General features: G+C 49.6%; 2 protein-coding genes across 3 annotated transcripts; both read right to left on the minus strand.

Annotated features, from left to right (window-relative positions):
- Positions 1–3,318: 3,318 nt before the first annotated feature.
- CCDC194 (coiled-coil domain containing 194) lies at positions 3,319–9,171 on the minus strand. Of its 2 annotated transcripts, XM_037013176.2 has the most exons (4): positions 8,160–9,171; positions 7,013–7,109; positions 6,508–6,640; positions 3,319–6,047 (listed from the first exon to the last, which is right to left on the minus strand). In XM_037013176.2, the coding sequence occupies exons 1-4, from the start codon at positions 8,502–8,504 to the stop codon at positions 5,903–5,905; spliced, it is 720 nt and encodes a 239-aa protein (XP_036869071.1). In that variant the 5' UTR covers positions 8,505–9,171; the 3' UTR covers positions 3,319–5,902. The 2 variants fall into 2 exon arrangements, 1 of the variants encoding a protein (XP_036869071.1); XR_012124777.1 differs by lacking the exons at positions 7,013–7,109; positions 8,160–9,171 and having other exon boundaries at positions 5,921–6,047; positions 6,247–6,513.
- A 6,178-nt stretch (positions 9,172–15,349) lies between these two features.
- On the minus strand, positions 15,350–17,848 carry BST2 (bone marrow stromal cell antigen 2). Its single transcript, XM_017640094.3, has 5 exons — positions 17,512–17,848; positions 16,584–16,659; positions 16,276–16,336; positions 15,874–16,013; positions 15,350–15,625 (listed from the first exon to the last, which is right to left on the minus strand). The coding sequence occupies exons 1-4, from the start codon at positions 17,809–17,811 to the stop codon at positions 15,899–15,901; spliced, it is 552 nt and encodes a 183-aa protein (XP_017495583.3). The 5' UTR covers positions 17,812–17,848; the 3' UTR covers positions 15,350–15,625; positions 15,874–15,898.

The following is a 17,848-nucleotide window of genomic DNA, read 5'->3' on the forward strand; positions in this document are numbered from 1 at the left end:
TTTGGTATCATTACTCTACAATTACATGAGGAACATTATGTTTACTAGGCTCCCCCAATCACCAAGTTCCCCCCACACTCCCCATGCAGTCACTGTCCATCAGCGTAGTAAGATGCTGTAGAATCACTACTTGTCTTCTCTGTGTTGCACAGCCCTCCTCATGCCCCCCTCCCACATTATACATGCTAATTGTAATGCCCCCTTTCTTCCCCCCCTTATCCCTTCCTTCCCACCCATCCTCCCCAGTCCCTTTTCCCTTTGGTAACTGTTAGTTCATTCTTGGGTCCTGTGAGTCTTTTGGTGTTTTGTTCCTTCAGTTTTAGCTTTGTTCTTATACTCCACAGATGAGTAAAATCATTTGGTACTTGTCTTTCTCCTCCTGGCCTATTTCACTGAGCATAATATCCTCCAGCTCCATCCATGTTGTTGCAAAAAGTAGGATTTGTTTTCTTCTTATGGCTGAATAATATTCCATTGTGTATATGTACCACATCTTCTTTATCCATTCATCTATGGATGGACACTTAGGTTGCTTCCATTTCTTGGTTATTGTAAATAGCGCTGTGATAAACATAGGGGTGCATTTGTCTTTTTCAAACTTGGCTGCTGCATTCTTAGGGTAAATTCTTAGGAGTGGAATTCCTGGGTCAAATGGTATTTCTATTTTGAGTTTTTTGAGGAACCTCCATACTGCTTTCCACAATGGTTGAGCTAGTTTACATTTCCACCAGCAGTGTAGGAGGGTTCCCCTTTCTCCACATCCTCGCCAACATTTGTTGTTGTCTGTCTTTTGAATGGTGGTGATCCTTACTGGTGTGAGGTGATAGCTCATTGTGGTTTTAATTTGCATTTCTCTGATGATTAGTGATGTGGAGCATCTTTTCATGTGTCTGTTGGCCATCTGAATTTCTTCTTTGGAGAAGTGTCTGTTCAGCTCCTCTGCCCATTTTTTAATCAGATTATTTGCTTTTTGTTTGTTGAGGTGCAGCCTCAGTTTTAATCTTTCTAAAGTGGAGGCAACACAGCCAGTTGTGAAACACTTGCCACAGTTCCTGGCACACACTCAGGCTTAATAAATAACTTTTTAAGGTGGGACAGATTGTGTACAGCCCCTGATGCTAGGTTCAGGAGCTCATGTGTAGGGGAGGGCACTGCCTCCAGGTGCTGGTGCCCTGGGTCTGTGGAAGCATCAGGGGAAAGGGGACATGACAGGGTAGATCCTGGATAACAAGAGTTCAGTGGAGACACTCAGGCATGGGGGCAGTGCCCAGGCCAATACCAGGAGGTATGACAGTCTTGGTATGTACTTAAGACCTTGGCTATTCTTCATAATCTAGTCAAGGTGTTGTATACATGTGTATATGAACATGACATCTACTGTCAAAGAAAAAGAAAGGCAAACATAAACTCCCAGAAATTAAAAACCCACCCTGGACCTGATGGTATTGGTGTGCTACACTTTTGAGCAATTGTCACAGTGTATGAATGACAGTTTTAAATATGCATGCTAATATCATTTTTATCAAGTTCAAAACAATACACTGTTTCTTTTTGGCAATTTGATCTCACACCTTTGATTTGTAAGGCTTCCTTTTTGAGTAACTTGTTTTATGTGATTTTTTTAAAAGGAAAAAGTAATGATGAAACTTCCTCTTTTTGCTCAGCATTGTCTTCGAGATTTGTTGATTCCTTTTGCCTGCTGTTTAGATTTTCACCACATACATTCCCATAATAATGATCAATGGGCATTTAGACTGTTTCCAAATTTTTTGTTTCAATGAAACAAAAGAAGATTTAATATCTAATGCCCACAAATGAAATTGCTGGGTCCCAAAGGAATTACATATGACCTGTTGATAGCTGTCACCAAATTATCCTTCAAAGAGGTTGCTTCCATTGACACCTCTGCCAACAGTGTCTAAAATTTCTAAAAACAGACTTTCCAAACATGTTCTGTTTGCATCCCTGGCCAAAAAATTCCAGAGGGTGGCGGCAAGCAACTGGTCCTCAGATTCTCGTGAGGTCAAACGTATCGGCCCCTGGGTGAGCATTTGGTTTTTTCCTGAAGACAATTTGTCATGTTCACAGGAAATTTTGCACATGAACACCTCATCACAAAATCAGGCTTCAATTTTAAACTTTCTTTTTTCTAAATTAAAAACAATCCATTTGGTTTTCTTTGTTTGGGCCAAGAAGGGAGAACTGTCCTGAGGAAGTCAACGCCATGTCACTCCCTGAAAACTGACACTGAAGTGTGTTTTTTTTGTTGTTTGTTTGTTTTAATGAGGTCTGAAAAAATTCTCACAGAATTCAGGAAGACCCTTGAGGAAGTGACATTTCACTTCACTTGGTGAAGAAGAATTTAGTTAAGTTCAGAAAACCCTACACTTTTACATCAATGTGTTTGGTTAAATTCAAATGACGTTAAGTTTTGTGCTTTTGGAGATGTCAGAGGAGGCAAAGTTGAGCCCTTTGGGAAGGAGCAGCCTGTCCTCTCTGGGCCGCTGTGTTCCTGGATGATAAAAGGTGACTCGCTTTCTTACCTGGGACTATAGGGCCCGTGCAATCAGGCTGCTGCTGTCCCAGGTGCCCCCCGTTCTCCCCGAGGTGCTCCCAGTCCTAATTCACTCCCTGTCCTATGGGCTTCCCAGGGGCTCAGAGCCAGCCTCTGCCCTCTGTCCCTCCCCAACCCTGACACTAAATCAGACTGTACCCTTCCTGCTCACATACCTGCCATGGCTCCCCATTTCCCTCTATCCCTGGAGCTGATTTTCAGGGGTCTGACAGGTATGGCCAAGACGGAACCAGCAGAATAAGTGAAGAATGATCGTGTTTTAGGTCCCATTTACAGCCCTTTAAATGAACCAGCTCTTGGACCCCATAGCCGCACAGTGAGGGGCCCTAAGTCAGACAAAGCAAAAGCAGTCTCCTGGTTTCCAGGCCTGGCTGACTCCAGAAAGAGAAGCCATTTCCTGCTCACTTCTGGATGTATGCTGGGGTTAGGGGGTCTCAGACTCACCCTTAGTCTCCCAAGCAGTGAGCCCTTGGTAGGCGGCAACAGGCTCTGCAGGCCGGGGCGGCCCCTGGTGGCCCCAGTAGAGCAAAGTGGCTAGCACCCTTCTATCTCTTCCCTCAGCCTCATCTCCTCTTTCGGAGGCGGTGACTCTCCAGTCCCGTCTCCAGGAGGATCTCTCCTAGGTGAAGGCCCTGACCAAGCACCTCCAAGTCCCAGGTGGTGGGAAGGTAATGAGCAAGACTGGCTGAAGGGGTGCAAAGTTCCAAGGGCCCCCACTCCCCTCCCTACACCAGCCTCTTAGGAATTTTTAAACACATTTTAATTATTTTAAAGCAGTACATGTGCATGATATAAAAAATACAAACTTTACCAAAAAGGTATACAGAGAAATATGAAACTGCCTTCCCAGCCAACCCTCAGACCCCTGGTTCCTACCCCAGAGGCCACACCTGTGACCAGTGTTTCCTTCAGAGATATTTGAATAAAAGTTTCCTGGTCCTGCATTTTTAAAATGTATGCAAATTATCGCTGTCCTGCTTTTTACATTAATGCCTGTCTGAGATGACTGGCTTTGCCCTTTTTAATAGTTGTATAGTATTCCACTGTGTGGATGGATGGAATCATTTAAACAGTCCCCAGCTGGTGGCCAGAAGTTGTTCCCAACTTTTTTGAAATTATCAAGAATGTGATAATGAATGTCCTCATTCTCTCCCCTACCTTTGCCCTTTGTCTCCTTTTTTAAAGTAAACTTGTTACTTTGGAATGATTTTAGTAATACAGAAAAGTTGCAGAGATAGTACAGAAAGTCACTGAATAGCCCTCACCCAGCTTCTTCCATTGTTATCATCTTATTTACCATGGCTTATATGTCAAAACTAAGAAATTAATCATACTATATTAGAGTAACTATACTTGAGACTTATTTGATCTCCCCACTTGTGTTTTTTTGTTCCAGGATTCAACCTAGGATTCTGCATTGCATTTAGTACATCATTTCGTACACATGTAAATATGGTTGTAGAAAAATTCCTAAAAGGTCAAGGATATATGCACTTTTAACTTTGAGAGATTCTAGACATTTGCCCTCCCAAGTGGTTGTACCAACAGGCAGTCCCACAAGTACTGCACCGGATCCCTTGTTTCCCCACATACTGCCAACATGGAGTGTTCACAAACTTTTCTGTTTTTCTCTTTGCCAAACTAATGGGTAGAAAATGGTACTATGTTTTTGCTTCAATTTGCATTTCTTTTTAAGGACTGAGGTTGGATATCGTTTTTGGAGTATGTTTCTATGAACTGACTGTTCACATTCTTTGCCCATTTTTCTACTGAGTTGTTTTCTAAAAAATTAATTGATAAGAGCTCCTCACATAGTAAGGAAACTAGTTTATTCTTGTGCAAAAATAACTATCAGAAATGGATTTCCTTCTCTTCTAAAGGATTTTCTAGCTAGTCATTTATATACAGGACAGTTTCAGTTCATTCCTTTGGGTTTCCTACATATAAAAACATACCACTGGCAGATGGTATTATTAGGCTGAATAGCTTCTGTCAACCTGAAATTAATCATAAAGAAACATATAAAACTCAAACTCAACTCCACAAAATGGCTGGCCTGGGCTTTTAAAAAATGCCGATATCATGAAGAGCAAAGACAGACTGAGGAACGTTCCAGATAAAAGGAGATGAAAGAGACTTGGCAAATACAGTGTGTGAACCAGGATATTCTTTTGTTATAAAAGGCTTTATCAGAACAGTTGGCAAAATCTGACTAAGGTCTATAGATTAGATGATAGTTATGTTATCATTGTCCATTTCCTGATTTTCATAATTGTACCGTGATTATGTGAGAGAATGTCCTTGTTTTAAGGAAATGCATACTTGAGAATTTATTGGTAGACATCATTTCTGCAAGCACAAAGGTTGAGGGGGAAAGAGAAAGACAAACCAAAGGTGGTAAAAATTAACATCTGTGAAATCTGGGTGATGAGTATTCAGGATTATTTTGTACTAATCTTCTAACTTTTCTGTTAAGTCTTAAATTATATCAAATAAAAAGGTGAGAGACAAAAATAATGTGAAATCAAGCTATATGATATTGTCGAGATTTCTATTATTTTTTATGTAAAGTGTTTTCGTATGATTCATTGTACACATTCTTTCTCTTCCAATATTTACTTTAACTGTTACTTCTTTGTGGTGTCTAACTGCATTGGCTAGTACCTCCAGAACAATTTGAAAAACTGGACAGTGGTCATCCTCACATTGGCCCTGATTTTGATGGCCTTTTTAGAATTTTTCTAATTTGATCCATTAGTATGGTCGTCAATTTTATTAACACACTTCCAAATATTCAACCATTCCTACATCTCTGGCATAAGTCCCCTTTCTTGTGGTGTATTTTAAAAATGTTTGGTTTTCTTTGTTAAAATTCCACTTGGGAGTTTCTTACTGTCTTCATGGGAAAACGGGTTTGTACTTTTACAATTGTGCCATCTTTGTCAGGTTTTGGTGTCAAGGCTAGGCCAGCTCTTTAAACATGATTTAATGTTGACAGACAAGATAAACTGAGGCCCAGGGAGGAGAAACCCTTTCAAGTCGCTCCTGAGCCAATGCTGACCCTTAAAGTCCTCATGTCTGTGGGATGAGGGCGACGAGTGAGCCTCAGCATTCCCATCTGCAGAATAAGCACTAGTCAGGGAGAGAGGGTCAAGTTTCCTTTCTGAACAGTTTCTATTTAGAGCGACTCCTGGGTCGAGAGCTGAGCGCTGACGGCTGTCGACTGGGCGTTTCATGCAGCATGAGTATCTCTATACGTGTCCCAAAAGGGTCCCCAGTGTCTGTCCTCCTGGCTTCGCGCGCCCGTCCTTCTGGGCTGACTCACTCTCATGAGCGCCGCGCCGGCCGCCGGCAGCCCCGCGAAGGCCCGAGGCGAGAGCGCGAAGGGGGACTGGGCCGCGGTCGGGACCCGGAGCGGGGCCGGAGGTGCGGCACTCTGCGCTGGGTGTCCAGCTCGCCTTCCAGAGCTTTACTGCCGTGAAGTGGGGAGAGGCCCGTAAACACCGGGCCCCGGGCCCCAGAGACACCCCCACAGCACCCTTCCACCTTTCCTGGGAAGCCCACTCTCCAGTGACCCCCGTCCCACGGGGTCCGCCATCTTTTCTCCCAAGACCCCTCCTCAGGGGCTTCCAACCCCTTCTCCAGAAGCCCCGCCTCCAGATCCGCGGTACCTTTCCTCGGGACTCCCTTTCCTTGCACCCACCCTTCTCTTCGGTTCCCCGCTTCTCCCCGGAGCCCCTATATGTGCCCTACCCCAGGGCCCATCCTTCTAGGGCGCCGGCCTCCCCACCATTACCTCCCCAACGCCACACCCATACGGCCACGGCCTCTCCTCCCCGCATCTTTCCCCTACGCCCTATGTGATGATTGGCCGAAATAACGAAGCCCTGTGCAGCCATTTGCTACGCGCTCTGGTCCCGCCCCTCACTCACATGCGCCCGAGCAGCGCCGCCTCCCGGTCAGCGCAGGCTTTGCCCTTGGCCTTGGCCGCGCGTGCGCGCTGCTGCTCCTCGTCCAGCCGCCGCGCAGACTCCGTGGCCACCGCCTGCCAGTACACTAGGTCTTCTGCGAGTGCAGAAGACCTCATCAGGCTGCAGGCCACACTCCAGCCGCTCTCAACGCCGGCATCCGAGTATATGTAATCTGCGTACTATTTGCACACTTTGCTTTTGAATTAAATTTATGTGCTGTCTGCAGGCTCTTTACGTGTTTTTGTGTAGGTTTTCATTGGGGAGTCATGTACATGGCGATTGCATATTTTATTGCATTTGCGTTGTTTTTGTGACATTTGCGTGGTCTCTGCATGTTATGTGCATTTCTTTCATAAATTTTAGCGCTCGTTTGCATATTTTGCACCTGTGTTTCATCTGCGTAGCTAGGAACCTTCTAGGTTCCTCTCACCTCTAGCCCTGCCCACCCCCTTGTGCCCCAACACACCTGTCAGCGCCCCGTTCTCAGCCCCCATCTGGGTCCCCTGTGCCTTGACCTCGTCCATCTCGGCCCTCAGTGCCATTAGCTGGGTCTGAAGCCGGCTCTGCGGAGTGGAGGGAAAGTGACAGGGAGGTGGGGAGTGGAGGAGTGAGAGGATGAGGAGTGAATGGACTCCGCTCATTCTGGGGGAAACTGAGGCCACACCGATGACCGTGTTCCCTGAGCTTTATTTGGAATGTCCTCTGGGGTCCTGTAGTTATAAAACACAGAAGTAGTTTACTGACGTCTATACTACCAAGAGGTGACAAACGGCCTGCTTGGAAGGTCTTTGCCCTGATACGCGGCCCCTCCACCCCAACCCACCTACTGTGGAAACAGTTAAGCATTGCGGTCAGACTCCAGTTCCAATCCCAGCTACATGTAGACTCTCCAACTGGGGTTTCAAACCAACACAAGTCAGTTTGGTGGTTAACAATGATTGAATTTCTGGGGTATGCTTTGTCACCTCTGTGAGAGATCCTGCAAAGCAACTGGCCTGAAAGGGCCAGAGCCCACATTTTAATCCAGGGCAGGTTGCTCTTAACCTCACTGTCCCAGGCCCTTAGGCAGGTAGGTAAGTGGGGGAAATCGACACACTGCCTAGCCTCTGTTGGGCCACCTACATGGAGCTACACAGTAGTTACTCAATAAACCTGAATGGTTGGGACTTTTAAAGATGGTTCTTATGCAAGACCCAGTGCCTGAGAAGGGTTAAGAAAGAATTTGAAGGGGGTGGTCAGAGGAAAAGGGAGGACCTGGCCACCACTTCCCCCAAGAAGCCAACTTTAGCTTCCTAATTACAGGTGACATGAATGTCCCTCTCTGGAAATAGGACTGCTGGGCACTTGGGGGAGGGTTAGCACAGGGACTCCCCAAGTGGGCTCAGGGGTCTGGGGCTTCCCTAGCCATCAACACTTACCCCGCAAATAGCAGAGGGCCGTGGGGCCTACTTGGTCAGAAGATAGACTCAAGGTTTGAACTGGTATTGTAGGAGTTGGAAAGGACTGTGGTACTATGCGGTACCTCCCTCAGCTGAAGAGTTGGGGAAACGAAGGCATGGGAAGTGGGTACCCTGGGGGGATGTGTCTGCAGGCCTCCCACCCTGCCCACGTACCTGGCGGCCCTCACAGGCCCTTAGAGCCTCCTCCAGCTCCCCACGGATACCCTCAGCCTGGCCCAGCTGCCTGGCCAGGGCTTCTTCGCGTCGGGCAGCCTCCGCCAGCCGTTGCTGCAGCTCCTTGACCTCAGGCGCTGGGTCCCCGGGCTGCGCCGTGGCATTGGTCTCTGCTGGCTCTGGGCAGCGAGACCTCCAGGAGGTCGAGGAGGCCAGATTCCAGGCCAGCAGGGCCCCACCAGCTGCAGCTGTGGCCAGGAACACGGCAGCCCCGCACAAGGCGAGCAGCCGCCACGCACATCCCGGCTCTGGCTCCGGCACCGGCTCCAGCCCCTGTTCGGCCATGCTGCTGTCCACAGCTCTGGCTCCGGATGGCCATGAGCATTTAATTGGCACCTTGGGGTGGCAGGGACACCCACGGTCCACTCCACCCAGTTCGTGGCTTCTACTGGAGTTTATTGGGAGGGGCTAGACCCCAGCCAGGGGCTGGCCCAGGCTAGACCTGGGAGTCCTGGGTTCCAGTCCTGCTCCTCCATTGTTCTCTGAGCCTTGGTTTCCCTTTCTGTGAAGTGGTGAGGGCAATAGCTCTTGTCCCATAGGGCTTAATGGGAATCACATCCGTGCACAATGCCAATCTGCTCGGGGGGTGGGGGGCAGGGGCGCGGGAGGCACTCAGAAGGGTCTAGGAGTATATTGTCCCCATTCTGTTCATGGGGACTAGAGGCTGGAAAAGGAGAGGCTACGTCTGATTGGCTGAGGTCGGCCTGGCTCAGGCTTCCACACTTTCTGTGAACGCAGTAAAGAGCAAGAGGGTAGAGGCAAGGGTGGACCGGCCCCATCTCTCTGTCCGTTCTCCTACGGCGCCGCCAGAGGGAGATCTTACAACGTGAGTCAGATCAGGCTAGTTTGCCTCGTGCCCTGACCTCCCTCCCTTCTCCGACCCAAATCTCCGCCTCCTGCTCCCCATCTGCCCTGCTTCGGCTTCAGCACCTCTTGACCCTCCTCCATTCCATCTTCTCTTTCGCCTCCTCTTCCTCCTCCCTATTTCCCCCCTTTTCTTCTACCCTCCTTGCTAGGCCTTCCCCTTCCGCCCCTCCTCGCCTCTTCCTGCTACTGCAGGGCCCCATCACGGTCTTGGACGCCACCTCCTCGTTTCCCGCCACCCCCTCCGCCTCCCGCCGCCCTCCGCGCCCTCCTGTGCTCATCTGGCAGGCGCGTTCCCACGTTAGGGCCTTTGCATTAGCTGTACCCCCTGCCACGGAGCCCTCCCTTCCCTCTTTGCGCAGCTAACTGTTCCCTACCAGCTGATCCCCGCCCGCGGGTTGAGTCTCCTCCTCCAGAACTCTCCTCCACCCCCACTAACCCAAGCCCCATAGTTTCAGCTCCCGTGGTTCTTCTGTAATTTCTACATGTTTGACTGATTTCCAGCGGTCTTGAGACAGGGACCCTGGATGTAGTCAGAGTAGGGTGAGGGCCTCTGGAAGGAGCAAGGTGGGATATTTGCAGTCAGAGCAATATAACTACATGCAAGGAAACCCCCCTACCAAAACTCTTATGTTAAACATTAAGCTCTAGAATCATTCTTCAGTGACATCAGTTAATGTTCCCCAGATAGAGTAGCACATGTTTTATTATGCTGATCATTTGTAACCATGTGTAAGATTCACTTTAGCATGCTTAAAGGCCGAGGCCTATGTGCTGTCTTTCCTCCTTCGGATCTGACGAGGTGATTCTGCAAAGTGAACAACTAATTTAGCATGCAGACCCAGCTGTAAACGGCACAGTAAAGGGCAGGAATAATTCCATCTTGAAGATTGCATTTTAACACCCAGGAAGTTCAAGAGGCAAGATTCTTTAGCAAGTAGACAATACCTCCGCCCACCTTGGGGGCTGGGCAGGCAGCCTTTTGATATGCTCCCAGACCCAGGCGCTGGTGTCCCGGAGAGAAATCAAGGCAGGAATTTCCTTATGTTAAGTTAATTTTTAATATTCAGGGACCACTTAACAAGTCCACACTCCTAAACTCTTTTTCACGTTCTCGAAAAATCCTCAACTGCCTATAAAACCCCTAGACAACCGCACCACCACGGACTCTCTTGTCCCCTCCTGGCGTGAGCTGGGAGCTCTGTCCTTTTGCTTTCTCTCTAAATAAAAGCCTGTACCTTGCTCTCCTACCTTGACTGTTTGTGAAGCTCATTTTTCGGCTCTGCAAACAAGAACGTCGCCACCCCCACCCCCCAACCCCGCATTCCATTCCACACAAAGAAACCAAAGACAAGAGAGGCCAAGTCTTAGAGCAGAGACACACAGCAGCGGATGGGCATTGGTGGATTACTGCTGGAGCTAGAACCCCCTTCCCCAAGCCCCACCACACATACACGCGCGCACACACACACACACACACACACACACACGCATGCACACATCTGCGGGAACCCTTAGTTCTAATTTCTTAATCCCTGGCTGGATCACAGCCAGCAAGGGAAGAGGGCACTTTTTAGGAAGAAGTTTATGTCCAAGGCCATTGTTGGTATAGGACAGCACTTAGGGAAGGGAAATTGAGCAGGTCAGATCCATCATATTGAGCAAACCGGCTCCCACTCCAACGTAAAAACAGCTGTGAAATAAAAGCTAACCACCATTCTAAGTGTTAAAGTTGAGTTTGTTGTCTTTTGTTGTTGTTGTTGTTCTCGTTGTAACAAAGAATTGAAAGGCAGACACAATAGTGAAGCAGAGTGAAAGTTTCATTTGAATACGCTCCAGGGGAGGAGCAGGCCAGAGTCGTGGTAGACAGAGGCCTCCATCCACCCACACAGCCATCCCTCTCGGGGCGCCTGGCCTTTTCCATGATGAGGTGTGTTCTGGGCAGTTCATAGTTCTGTTGGATGGAGCCCACACTGGGATCAGCTTGGCCTGGTCTGATGCAAAGACATCACCTCCCTGCAAAGCCTTTGTCGTCTTCACATAGTATCCCCTACCCGGGAAGTTCGGGCAGTTTTTCCTTGAACTTTATCTTCCCCTTCCCCCGGCTGCTCATGTCTATCTTTCTACCTAACATAGGAACCACCAAAAAGGTTTCTAAGACCTAAGTATTGAAGTTTTCATAACTCTGGGAGTCTCAAAATGGCCACTCTTAAAAACTTCCCTTCTAACTCTGCAGTACCATCTGTTAATGAAGTCAAAAGTGAAACAATTGGCATCTGCACTCCTGCTAAAGGATAAGGAAGAACGGTTGCCTCTCTTTGGTGCTGGGATGAGTATCGTCTCATCCCCAGCCCCGACTCCCGACTCCCGCAACTCTTTCTTTATGTCACACATCTTACGTTAATGAAATGTACCCGTTTGAATGCCTGTTTCCTTGAGGACCTAAAATCTTTGTATGACTTGGGTTCTCTGAAGCATTATCTCCTACCCCATCCACAAGAGTTATATTTTTCCATGTCCTAATCCTTAGTAGGTTCAAATAAAACTCTTCTTTGTCAAGGTGAGTTTAGTGACTTTGTCATCAATGCAGCCCAGGCTTTGAGAGTAGGAACAGCACTGTTTAGGGACATGCTGGGGTTTTTGTTTTTTAGCGTGTTAAGTTACATATATATATACAACAGAAATCCTGGTAGGATTTTTTTTAAGGTCAATTTAATATAAATTAAATACCATCATACATAATACACATTATACAAACAATTATAGCTAGATCTTTGGATATTTTTCTTGCATGTGTGTGTGTGTGTGTGTGTGTGTTTATAGGTCTGTGTGTTTGTCATATACATACCATATCCAGGTCCATAGAAAACACATCACAGATATACACATCTTAATATAGAATGTAAGAACAGAGGATCATAGTCATACAAAGACTTAAATGTCAGGAACATAAGGAAAACAAATAAGTACAGTTGATTCTCTTTATTCATGGTAGTTATGTTCTATAAAGTTGCCAGGAACACTTAACTAGCAAATACTGAACCAATGGTCCTAGGGGAAGTAGAAGATTAGGTAAGTCGAAGCCTTACGTCAAAATGTTTTCATCAATCAATTGACAGATCAATGTATATCCTTGTTGTAAGTGTATTTATGTTTCTCAAAATTTATTTTGGTATCAATATGCAATCACATGAGCAACATTGTGGTTACTAGATTCCCCCCATCATCAAGTCCCACACACACACCCCATCACTGTCCATCAGAGTAGTAAGATGCTGTAGAGTCGCTACTTGTCTTCTCTATGCTATACTGCTCAGACAGGGTCCATGGGATTAGGCAGCGTAGGGTGAGGGCCTCCGGAGAAAAAGCAGAGCAAGATAATTACAGTCAGAACAGTGTAGCAATGTACAAAGAAGTCCCTATTGAAACTCTGTGATAAGCATTACGCAAAGTCAGAGTCACAGTAATTCTCTAGGGTAAAGATACCAGACTAGGAATATAGACATCTTCAGTGAGATCAGTTAAAACTCAAAAGGCCAGCAACAACTTAGCCTGGAATGTTTGAGTGTTCTGCAGATAAAGAAAAGTGTCTCAGCATAACCCATGACTTCACTGTAAAATTTACCTTAGGCTGCTAAAAGGCCCAGGTTATTTTAACTGTACCTATGTGCTATATTTCCTTCTCTGATCCTAACCAAGTCGTCTGCAACTTAGGAAAAAGACTAATTTAGTAAGCAAGCCCAACTATAAACAGCCCAAGAAGTTAAGAAGTAAGATTCTTAACTTACTTCAGCAAACAGGCAACAACCCAGCCCACCTTGGGGGCAGGGTAGGCGGTCTTAACTGACATGCTCCCAGAAGGAAACTGCTATCTTGAGAAAGAATCAGAGCTGAAAATCTCCTCTGTTACTCATCAAGAATGAGCATTCTGGGACCACTCAACAAGTCTGCACCCCTAACCCTTTACCTTCATTCCTGAAAATCCTCAACCACGCATAAAACCCCTAGACAATGAACCAACCACAGACTCTCTTGCCCCTCCGGGCGTGAGCTGGGAGCTCTGTCATCTCACTATCTCTAAACAAAAGCCTGTACCTTGCTCTCCTACCTTGAGTATTTGTGAAGCTCATTCTTCGGCTTCGTGAACAAGAACCCCAGCATCACTGCCTTCCCCATGCCCCCCCCCCCATGTTATATGTGCTAATCATAATGCCCTCTTTCCCTCTTTCTCCCTCCCCAGTCCCTTTCCCTTTGGTAACTGTCAGTCCATTCTTGGGTTCTGTGATTCTGCTGCTGTTTTGTTCCTTCAGTTTTTGCTTTGTTCTTATGCTCCACAGATGAGTGAAATCATTTGGTGCTTGTCTTTCTCTGCCCGGTTTTCTAAGCTTAAGGGGAGGATGGTGAGAGGTGGGGGTAGGAACAAAGTCATGTGAGAAGGGTTTCCTTCCTAGGAAATCAAGGGAAGGGGCTGTAAGTGGAGGTTTCAGTTGCCCAAGCAGCTGGGAAAGGAAGCCCTGAGCAAGTCCAGGTACTTCTCTGGACCTCAGTTTTCTCATCTGCTAGATGTGGCTGTTAGTGACTAGTAGGGGGTGGAATGACCCACTCATCATAAAGCAATGCCTTGAGCTTCTGCAGAGCCCTCCGGCAGGCTGGGAGCACAGAAGTGAGGCAGGCATGAGTCTTGCCATCTAGAGCAGAGGTTCTCCGCAGATGTGATTCTGCCCCACAGGGGAAACTTGGTAAAGCCAGAGGGTACTTTTTTGTTGTCAAAACTGGGGGTTGGGTGCTCTGGGCTTCAGGTGGGTGGGGGCCAAAGCCGCTGCTCAACGTCATACTGTGCAGGGCAACCCCACTGCAGAGAAGGATCCAGCCCAGACGTCCACAGGGCTGAGGCTCAGAAAACCTGCCCTAGAACTTCAGAGTCAGGAGCAGGTGCTCTGGCAGCAGGCTGAGTACAGGCCACGAGGCAGGAAGGACCTTGGCACATTTGACCTGCAGAGGAATGGTCAGCGAGCAGGGAGGCTGGTGGTCAAGGGGGACTGAGGAGCGGAGCCTGTGCAGTGATGGTGTTTGGGGTCCCTGGTAGGACAGCTGGAGCCATGGAGATTTTCCTGACCATCTGGGCCGGGGCTGTGGGACCTGAGGGCCATGCAGAATTCTGGGCAGACCCAAGGGTCCTGGCACTAGTGCTATGAACAGGAAGTTGCCTGGACAATACATTAGGTAGGATTCCAGGAGAATATGGACAAAGGAAAGTAACAGAGGACAGGGGTTACAGGGTATGGGAGGATCCAAGGAAGTGCGTGAAGGGTCTGTGGGGATGAGAGTCCTCGACTCTGAGGAAGCACAGATTCTCTGGATGAGGGCTCCCAGGGCTGGGTGCTGTAGGATGAATGAGTTTGGGGAGATGGAGGAGGTGGGGTCATTGTGACAGAGGCCGGGCCTGTGTGTGTCTGCAGGTCCGGGTTTGAATCCCAGGCCCTCAGTGTGTTGTAGGAGGGTACTGGGAACCAGGACAAGGTGTCCCTTGTCCATTTGGAACCACAGGCATCAGGAGAAGGTCCTGTGAGAAGATGAGTAGTGAGCTCTGGGAGTGCGTGCAGTGAGGCTGATGAGGGCGTGGAGCCCTTTAAGATGATACCAGCAGAGAAGTGGGCCTGGGAGGCAACGGGATGGCTGTGCGGTAAATTGCGATATTTCCAGAATCTCGTCTGGCCTTAGGCCATTTTACACATACTGCTGCAGCTTCTTGCAGCCTTCAGACCAAGGGGTGGGGAGAGGCTGTTCTCTCCTCCTCCTCCCCTCTGTTGCAGTAACTGGTCTGGTGCCTGAAGTGAGCAGGTGCCCTGACTGCAAGAGATGGGGAGCACCGAGTGGGCTGTGCTGGCCGGGCTCGGGAGAAAGGAGAGAGGGTGCTGAGGGTGCAGCGCCAGAGCGGCAGCCAGAGGGGCCACACGGAGCTGGGCCTCATCGTGAGAAATAAAAGGGTCACTCTCAGTCTAGGCTCTCCTTAGACTGATTTCAGTTCCATGGGTTTATTCGCCCCTGGCGGGGAACACTGCTTCTTTCTTCCCCTTGGTGCTACAGTGGTGCCTGCCCAAAGTGGTCCTTTCCCAGGAACCACCGCACCAACCTGTGTGGTGCCTGGTGGTTCCTGGGAACTTTCTAGAGCAGGGAAAGCTGGGTGTGGACGTCAATGGGTGTCCACCCACACCCACAGAGCAGGTGCCAGACGCCTGAAGGAGACACAACAACACTCCAGAGAGTAAGTTCTTTCCCCCCAAAAGGGGTGTTTATTGTTCAGAGCCCAAAGACTCCAGAAACCGTAACAGCAAGAACATAGCTGGTGTTGGGGGAAGGCAGCCCTGGGCTAGTTCCGCTGCTTCAGCAGCAGCAGGGCTGCCCCGTGATCCCTGTGGAGTTGCGCCATTGCCCTCCCACCCCTGCCCCTAGATGTGCTGCTCTGGCCCTGCAGAACTGGGCAAGTCAAGGAAGCCTGGAACAGGGAAGCAGAGCAGAATCAGGCCGGTCCAGAGTGTGGCCTAAGAGACATTATAAGGGCTCAGGGAGGGTTCGGGAACCCCCACAAAGCCCACCTCTCCAAGTCCCACCTCACTCCAGGGGCCGTTCCCCCACCCGCAAGCTCCCTTCCTCCCCAAGACCTTTCTCCTCTGCGCCCAGCCCTCCACCCCTGAGCAGGCCACCTCCCAGACCCTGACCTGTCCCCATGCCTGACGTGCTCCGTCCCTCCCCTTCCCCACTTTCCTCTACCCCAGAGCCCCCTTTTTACCGGCTGGCTTCTTGGGACCAGGACCTCAGGATAGTAGAGCCCGGAGGCCCAGGAGCAGGAGTCCAGTGAACAGAAAGGGGCTGACTTTTTTCTGGTTGCTGGTGGAGGTGGTCTCCCCGCCGGAGGTCTCACTCAGTCTCCTGGGGTGGAGATGGGGCTGACTCAGGCAGCTGCCCAGCCTGGACCAGCAGCTATGGGCCCGTCACCCCTCAGAACTCTCCTCCCCCTTTCCTCCCCAAGGCACTGGGAAAAGAGTGGGCAGTGGCCACCGTTGGCCATGTGATGCGAAGGACAAGCCTGGGACTCCAACTCGGCCCCCTCCTCCTCACAGCTGTGGGAATTTTCCAGTCAAGAGGGTCCTGGACACTTGTAGGGCGGGTGGGTGAAAAGGGGGTCACACACCTTAGTTGCTCCACCTCTGCCAAAGCGCTCTGCAGCTTCTGTACCAAATTCATGATCTCTCCTAGGGCGGGACAGAGTCAGAGGGTCGGCGCACACGGCTGCACCCTCACCGGGGTCATAACCCCACCCTGTCCGTCCCTGCGGAAAACCCAGCTTACTCCCTTCCCACTCTCCCCAGGATTCTGGCCCCACCCTTCCCTCCCAAGCTCAACCCTAGGATCCTCCCTCCCATCTCCTCTCCAAAACCTGACCCACCCCTTCAGCCCTCCCAGCTCCTCCAGGGAACCCTGGCCTTGTGCTTTTCTTACCCTGAAGCTTCTGCACTTGGTCCTGCTTCTCCCGGCTGTGAACCTTCTCCTCCTCCAGGGACGCATTCAGAGTTTCCTGGGACAGTGGGGAGGGTCAGAAACTGGGGGCGTTGGCTGCTGTTCCTGAGCCCTGGACCGCCTCCCCAGGCCCTGGGGTCAGAGAGACTCAGGTCTAAACCCCTTTCAGATTTCCCTCCAACCCTTTCTGCACCTCAGCCTCCCACCCAAAAGAACAGCTGCAACCACCTTCCCTCCCAGGGCCACAGTTAAGGGTGTGATCCTAGAAAGAGAGGTCCGACGTCCCCCACATGGGAATTTGGAGGCTCCCCATGCCCAAACCCTAGGAGAAATTTTCAGATTCCCTGGGCTATTGCCCAAGAAGATTTAGAGGGCCTCTCGTAACCCAGAACACAGGATTTCCAAGCTCAAATTAAATAGCCAGTGGGATAAGGTCCCCTATCTCAGGACCCAAGTGAAAGTTTAAAAGTCTCCCAGGGACACAGTGGAGGTATTGAGTCCCTTTCTTCTTCAGGGCCTGGTGAGGCTCCAATCTCAACCCCTAGATGGGCCCCCAAGACTGGTGCCAAAGGAAGTTTCAAGCTCCCCAACATCAAGCATGTCCACCTCTCCTTCTGCCCTGAGCCACATGCCCCCACCCCTCACCAAGGTGGACCATAGAGTGTCATGGAGGGTGTCAGAGGAGGGACTTGGAGCCTGGAGATGCCCCTGACTTGGGTGCTCCACAGAGTTTTAAGTTCCAGCCAGCACCAGCCACCCCAGAGTGAAATTAGAGCTCCCCAAACTGGTGGAGAAATTCAGGCCCCTGATATGGTGGGCCAGGAACAGTTTCAGGGTATTTCCATCTCCCTGCAGACCCTGTGGGGGACTCCCGAGCACAGGGCCCACTCTAGGAGTTGCAGCATCCTACCACAGTCTGGTTGCAGATGGCAGCCTGGGCCTTGATCCCCCATAAGTCTTCCTGGGTCTGGTCTAACTGCTGCTGCAGGGGGTGGGTGACACTGAGACACTCCTTCTCTGCTTGGAAGCCATTCTTGCAGGTCTCACTGTTGGCCTTGACAATGTAGATGATCATGGTCACAGTCAGACCCACCACCACCAGGACCAGCAGGACCACTAGCCACCAGGGCACCCTGTGGTTCCTCAGTACTGACTCCTTTGAGCAGTCACCCATGGGCACAGGCATATAGTGGTAAAAAGCAGGTGCCATCCAGATCTGCCCTCAGAATAGAGTTTGGGCAGAAGTT

This window comes from Manis javanica, chromosome 13 (assembly GCF_040802235.1).
Source record: "Manis javanica isolate MJ-LG chromosome 13, MJ_LKY, whole genome shotgun sequence".
NCBI classification, from domain to species: Eukaryota; Metazoa; Chordata; class Mammalia; order Pholidota; family Manidae; genus Manis; species Manis javanica.